At 45.9% G+C, this 7,555-nt stretch overlaps 1 protein-coding gene across 2 annotated transcripts in view; it reads right to left on the reverse strand.

Moving 5' to 3' along the window:
* Positions 1-3,927, reverse strand: part of PSTPIP1 (proline-serine-threonine phosphatase interacting protein 1) — a 46,500-nt gene extending 42,573 nt beyond the window's left edge. For both annotated transcript variants that reach the window (XM_031616348.2, XM_090148677.1), the window contains exon 1: positions 3,599-3,927. In XM_031616348.2, the coding sequence (XP_031472208.1) occupies positions 3,599-3,631 (33 nt within the window). In that variant the 5' untranslated portion in view covers positions 3,632-3,927. The remainder of the gene's footprint in view (positions 1-3,598) is intronic.
* Positions 3,928-7,555: the final 3,628 nt, after the last annotated feature.

Here is a 7,555-nt window from a genome sequence, read left to right on the forward strand (position 1 = left end):
GAGTTTCATTTTAATTGTTGTGCTCTGCTTCAAAGCGTTTCCTGGAACATCAATATTTCCACAGCCGCGAGTAAGCAAGTATTCTTCTTGTGATTTCTTGTGGTTTCAGTGACTGTTCTGAGACTGCAACCCCCCCTCCCCAGGGTGCTTCTTGTCGCCTCAGTGAGTAAAGCATCTTGGCCACAGTGGAAACTATGGAGGAATACAGGGAGAAATAACACATAGAAGGGGAATAGAGCAGCACCTTCCATGGAGATGAAGCTGACCTCACAACAAACACAGGCATTCAGCTGGCCAGTCAGTCTGACTTCTCCAGGCTGGTTCTCGTTTTGTTCCCCATTTCTGCTCACATCCACCAATATGGACTTGTGCTGGCTGTAAGCAGGGCTGCTGTCAGCACAGGGATGTGACCATAAGTCTGCCTCTAGTCACTTTTGTAATGCAGAAAGTTGCAGGATGTACTGACGGTGGAGCTTGCCTGCTTTACAGTGTGCAGTGAGATTAATTATTTTGGTGTGCCTCGTGTCTGTAAAGACAGCTACAACCAGTACAATCCACTCCCATCCAAATGGAAGCTGGGGGAGCCCACTTGTGGAGCTGAGATGCCAGCACAGAACGTTTGGTGGCTCTGTCCCTCCTCCAAACCTATTTCAGAAAGCAGCTCCACAGGGTGTAACAGCCTCTGCAGGAAAGGTAGCACCTGGTCTAAAAAAGGCATCCTAAGGGGAAATAGTGATAGGGAAATAGTGATATAGCATTTCTTGGGTATGTTGTCGAGTAAGTCCAGAAAATAGTCCTGCTGTGACACATAATGTATCTTTTATAGTCATTTCATAGGGTAAGTGCTCACAAGAAGTAAAATTATTTATGAAACTGATTACTTCTGTTTGGGCATATAATGTTATGTGAGAAATCTGTGGCAGCAGGTGAGAGCCTCACGTATGAGGTAGATTTTTGCTTTAAACCCAGCACAGACTACAGTCTAAAGCCAAACAAGAAAGATTTTAAAAGATCTTTGCCTATATCAGGCTTGTTTTAAGCACCTACGTGGCTCCCAGTGCTGCAGCATCTGATCATAGCCTTGAGTGTTTTGTAGGTAGAGAATTCTGCAGGCAGAGTGATGCTGTGATGCTGCTGAGTGCCCGTTCCTCATGGCCAGGAATGGCCATGTCTCACCAGGCTGCTGCGGAGCAGCGTGGCAGAGAAAATCTAAATTGAAGGAAAAGGCAAGAGTGGGAATTCTGGTGGAGCATCAAATGAGTACAAGAACATAGAAGGAGATCAAGAAAGAAAAGGGGAAAGATTTTCCCTTCGGGTAAATGGGTTGTTATAACAAAAATTGAATGTTGCTCAGATCTCTCCTATTGATATAATCCTGTTAATGTGAAATTCAGGTGGAAGCAGAGGCGTGCTCCCCATTAGCAGGGAATTTACCTGCCCACCTGATGTGATTAGACAGGTAACATCTCTTGCATTCGTACAATGGGACAGAAAGAATATTAATGCCTTGAGCAATTGCCTACTATCAAAACTGATTTGTCTTTTCTTCTTATTAATATTTTCCGAAAAGTATTGTCTGAGGATAGGAAATTATTACAAAGGACTGCATCTTAGTGGGGGCTTTAAGCAACTCTCTTTTAAACCATTAAACCAGCGTGTGTGGAAGGTGTCAAACCAAACAGAGTAACCAAAAGCAGAGTGGTTTTAGCCCAGGCTGTGGTACACAGACAATTAAAAAAAACAGCAGAAGTAGGAAACTTTTAGCATAGCCCTGGCACTGCCACATTTAATAGGCAAAAAGCAAGGATAAAAATGAGATGAGCTATGAGGAAGAGTTTGCATATTCCTGAAGCACAGCACAGCCTAGGAAGGTGGAGGGACTTTGCAGCAGAATGGATGGTGTTCTTCCTGTTCTGGTTGAGGAAGATGTGTTGTTGCAGGGGATTGTGTAAGTATTTCACAGTGCAGTAGCTACTGAAGGAACTCCTGCCTGGCCAAAAGCTTCTGATGGAAAGAGCAGAGATGTTAAATTCCAGGGGAAGGGTGCAGCGATGCCTTTAGACAGGTCTTGGAGATCAGGACTGGTATGGCTGCAATGTAACAGTTCTTGGGTTTAAACCATGAGGGCTGTCTCAGTTCATAGCAATAGTGAACAAAGCAGATAGTTGCTCGCTGAGGCAAACTGAGAGAATATATTTCCGTTCCTTTAACGGGCACAGCAGAACGTTATGAATGCAAAAAATAATTGCTGATCTTGTGATTTTGGGGGCAAGCTGTGCTCTTTTGCTACATTGTGCAATATCCTCTAAGTTTTCTTTTTAAAAGACTTATTATTGCACAGCTAAAACTACATGATATCCAGATGTAGTTCAGTCCGATTAATCAAGCTTGGCGGTATTATGTTCAAGCCAAACAATATTAAAAACAAAGATACTTTCCTTTAAAGCAGATGGTAGCTTCAAAGCCAAGCCAGGATGACATTCATGCTAGCATGACTAAGGCCAGGAGAGAAGCTTGGGGAAGAGGAGCCACAAAGAACTGGCCTGGCCAGATTGGTGAGTGGCATTAATCACCTGCTGAGCCCATGGGACGTGCCTGATTTATTCCAGCTAAAGACCAAGATCCTAGAAAGTAAATACACCAAATGTATTGGTTCTAAAAGTCAGATTGCACTTTGTGGAAGGACGTCGAGAAATGCAAAAGCTGAATTTCCTGCAGTTGCACGGGGCTGTGGTTGTGCCATACTTTGTGCATCTGAGCACGCAGTTAGTTAACTGCATAAAGAAGAGTAAGGGAGAGCCCTGTGTGGGTGTGCCCTGGCACAGTTTGGGTTAACATCAAAAGGAACATTTGTATTTCCTCATTACAATTTTTTTTTTTAACTGGTTAAATCTGATCGAGTTGGGGCTGGGGGTGCCTGGAGGAAAGCAGTGCCCACAGCCATCTGCCCCGCTACTGCAGACCAGGAGGGGTTTTACCCTGCAGGAAAGGGGGATAGAAAGAAAGCACGGAAAGCAAACACACGGCGAAGGGCCAGTTCTACTTAGCTTGACAGGAGAATGGCAGGAGGATTTCATCTGCCTTCGTGTCTTAAGTCAATACCAGGTGCTGGAAAAACGTTTGCCTGGACAGGAGGAACTACTGAACGTGCTCTTCACCCAACCTGGCAATGTTTTGGGTTTATGTCTTTGGGGTTCTTTTTTTCTGGTTTTCTCCTTAACTCCAGAAGCAGCTGTGAGCACTGAGGCTTAGTTCTCAAGCTCCACTGCTGGTCCTTTGCCCCGTGCTGCTGGAGTTCTGTGCATGCCTATGGCACATAGCAGCAGCCGTGGGCTCCCCAGGAGGGTGAGCAGCAGCACTTTGCACCTTGCTGGCTTAGCTGATGCTGTGCAAGTGATTCCACTGGCCTACTACCCCACACTTGAATGCTTTTGCTTGGAGACAAATTTCCTTTTTTTTTTTTTTAATAAATTGAATTTAAAACACAGAATTAGGATAAAGTCAGCTTGAAACTGTAGTCAGAGCCAAGCTGTATTAACAAAATGTTTTAAATACGCACGTATTTAGTAGAGGAAACGTGGCAGAAACGCTCACTTACCCAAAATGCATCTTTAAACTGCATCTGTGTCATTATTATCGGCCTGGGGAGGGCAAAGGTCCTTCAGCAGGTTGGCTCTCAGATGGCAGCAGCAGCAGCGGGCTTTGCAGTTGTTCTTATGCCCCAGCCAAGGCAGAAAGGGGAGCACATCCACACAGCTGTCTCTTCTAAAGTCACGCTGGTGAAAAATAGCATCAGGCAGTTTCAGGCAGCTCGGTGTAATGACCTATAGCTGTGAAGGGACAGCGAGGGGAAAAAAAAGCTCTTGCTCACACACAGAGGCACGCGTGAACGTAGCAACCCCGCGCCAAACCAGTTTCTCTTCTGGTAAACAGTTAATATTGAAATGAGGAAGCACGGAGATGTCAAGTGATGTCAGTCTGCTCCGTGCCATGTGTGCATGTGAGCGGCTGGCAGAAAGAAAAAAAGAAGAAAGCAGAATTCAGCGATGTGATTTTGATCAGCCGCGGGAGGAGAGAGAGCAATTAAAACGCAAAGAAAGCCAGCACCATGCAGAGAGAGAAACTGGGGAGGAAACCAGAGTCACACCGTCGTGTAACGATATGGGCTCGCACGGGATAACAAAGCAAAAGAAATGAAAGAAATGGATGTGCGTGCCACGTTTCTCTCACACCTCCTGGGGCTGGCAGAGACCCATATATTTGTGCATGGGAACTGGAGCTGCAAAACTCTGTTTTGCAAATGAGAATGCTTTTCAAGACTGGTTGAAGTGAGGATGTTGCAGTTGTGCAGGTGTCTGAGCACATGTGTAGAGATACCTACGTGTGCATATGGAGAAGGGCTCTGATTTCACAGGATCACAGAATGGCCAGGGTTGGAAGGGACCTCAAGGATCATGAATCTCCAACCCCCTGCCACACGCAGGGCCACCAACCTTCCCACTTAATGCTAGGCCAGGCTGCCCAGGGCCCCATCCAACCTGGCCTTGAACACCTCCAGGGATGGACGGGGCATCCACAGCCTCTCTGGGCAGCTGTTCCAGCACCTCACCACTCTCTCTGTAAAGAATTTCCCCCTGACGTCCAACCTAAATCTCCCTTCCCTCAGCTTAAAACCATTTCCCCTTGTCCTGCAGTCACTCACCCTTTCAAAGAGATTTGCCTCCCTTATGTAAATGCTGCTATGAATAAGCAGGATATGTGAAATGTAGAAGTAAAATCCAAACTCTAGAAACACTTGTGGTAAAAGACGTAAGAGTTTATTAGCAGAAGGACCTGAAGTGAAGCAGAACAAGTGCATCTGTGAACCACCAGCATGCCCACACCCAGCACTGCACTGAGACAGAGACCTGCAAGCAGCCACATCAGGGAAAGGCTTTATTGCACTGCAGCTGCAGGTAATTAACACTCATGTCTGATGCTTACGTGAAACCCTCAGCAAAATACCTTTCCTACAAGTCCAGTTGTCCCTGTCCACCTCCCTGGGATGTGTTAGGAATTCTGTATCTTAAAACACTCGCTGATATTTTTAAGGAGTAGGTAAAAGGAAAAAGCTCCCACTCTAGTTACCTATGCAAAAATGTGTCCTTCCAACACCAAGAGCATACCTGGGCTAACAGCTGTAACTAATTAGGTGATGCCCAGCTCTGCCAGCTCTCCTACTGCTCCCCAGCAGCAGTCCTAGGGCAGGAAGTCTCAGCTCTGTTGAGCTCCAGTGGGGCACTGAGATGTGCACAAGGACCTGCAGCAGTGTGTGGCTGGAGTTTTCTGTGGTCACCTGGCTAGTGACTTGTCCTGACGGGCTGCTAGAAGGTAGAACTGGCACTTCTACTTCCTGAGGGCCTGAAGGTAAGCAATGCAGGGTGCAGGGATCACACACACACAGAAAGGGAAATCGAAATGCATGCAGGCAGGAGAGGGCAGAACAGAGAGTGTGCAGGGCCGGAGCTGGGAACCTCTTTGATTGTTGTGAATGGCAGGAAAATTTCTTCATAACTCAGGGAGATGGAGAAATGCAAGGATTCCCTGCAGGGGCACTGAGGAGGAATGAGCAGAGGTTTCTTTCACAAGTGATAATTGCCTGAAAAAAACTCGTTTTGAGGGCAGCGCACTTGATGTGTTAGAAAAAAGTCTTTTAAAGAATGTTTTATCTCAGTCTATCGAAGATGGAATCTCATCTTTCTTATTTCCAAATTACAGCTTTTGAAGTTGATAGCTTTGCTGCTGTTGGAGTTCATGAAATATGCATCCAGTGAAGGGGAAAAAAAGAAAAAAAAAAAAAAAAGCATTTTGGCCATCCAAGACGTTAGCTGCTTGCTAGTTGTGTTTAGTTCAGCTTGACCCAAAGGGCCTGAGCTGCATGGAAGTGCTGGGTGCCTCGGAGCCCAAGTCCTGTGGCAGCCAGTGAGATCCTCTGTGCTGTGGTGGATGGAGGTTTGAGCCTTTCTTACTCATCTTTTCATTTAGAGAGCGATAGGAGTGGTAATGGAGAAACGAGAAGCTACATAGGCTTCAGAAAACAAAGATCCTCTTAAAAAAATGAAAAGCCTGCTAGAATGGATCTTTCAGCACAACGATGATACGTCTGCAGTTAAGACAAATCAGAGCCTGTCTGGCTGAAAAGCCCTTCATCACACAGCACTTATTCCAGCACAACGTGGGTATACACAGATCACTCTCAGGGAGATGCTGGAGTGCTGCCTCTGAGAAGGGCTGTGACTCCTTGTGCTTTGGTCCTGTCAGTATGTTTTCCTGGGGGAATCCCTAACATTTAGGAAGCTGGAGTGATCTGATCATCCTTTTTAGGGACACGGAGATTGGATGAGCACTATTTGTGGAGAAGAAAGCCTCCAGTATATGCTTACTGGTTGGAATTTTATACCTGATGCTCCTTTTTCATTGTGTTGAACGCAGAACAAAGCACTTGTTGTGCTCTGTAACCACGGCATCTGCTGGAGATGCTTGGTGCTAAGTGCCTTGTAAACAGAAAGTGTTAGGGGCTCTAAATAATACGTAATACACTGAGTTGTTTAGTATAATGAGAAGCACTAGGTAAGGCTCCTTTGGCACGTCTAGCAAATCTTCTGTATATTTTCTCACTTAGAAATGTGCCAGAAATCCTGATCAGGTGGATCACAGGTCAGCTCTGTCAGTGGTTATGCCTAATACTTAGCACTGCTCCCTCTTGTTTTTCTGCTGTTGTTAAAATTTAAAAGATCATGACGAGCTTTCTCCAAACAATTATTTGCAATGCCTTCCTTGTGGATTGTTTTCTCAGTATCTTCATTTTTGCTTTCATAGATCAGATAGGCCAGTAAAATAATACTCTTTGTGAGCAAGCCTTTCCTTATGCCTGCACGCCAGCAGCATTCAGAGGGGTTGCAGCACACATCCATGCAAGTAGCTTTTATGCAGCATAAGAGATTCTGCTTTGTGGACTGAATTCTTGTGGTTTTGTGTGTGTTTTTCTTTTGGTCCATTGTTTGGAGCTATCCCATCTGACCACAGCCTGAACCAGACCCCTAGAAGTTGTGCTGGCAGAAGTCGTGCAGCAGTTCGATCAGATCTGCTCTGAGTCTTTAGAAGGGGATCCTGGAGTGAAACACAGCTGACTGCTCTCAGCTTCCACAATAGCTCAGTTTTGTCTGGTGAGGTTTGTGATTGGAGAGAAAAAGAGAAAAGCGGGCAAGACAGGCAGAAACACAGAGTGCTGATATTGTGGCCCTAAGAAAGCAGACAAGAGTCATCCCCCCCCCCCCTTTTTTTTTTCTGTCTTTCTCCATGCATTGCTGGAGTAGGCACAGAGATGTGTAAGGAGGAGGGGATAGTTCAGTGTGCCTTTTGGAGGTCTGCTCACCTGCAGGATGCCCCACGTGGAGGCTTCTCCAAAACAAAGCATCAGCTGCACCTGCCGGAGCAATGGCACAAGAGAAACACACTTTTGTCTCCATGATTGAGCTCACGTGATCACTTCTAAAGCTAAAACGCTGTGTAGAAC

Source organism: Phasianus colchicus, chromosome 12 (assembly GCF_987193195.1).
Source record: "Phasianus colchicus chromosome 12, bPhaCol1.hap1.1, whole genome shotgun sequence".
Taxonomy (NCBI): Eukaryota; Metazoa; Chordata; class Aves; order Galliformes; family Phasianidae; genus Phasianus; species Phasianus colchicus.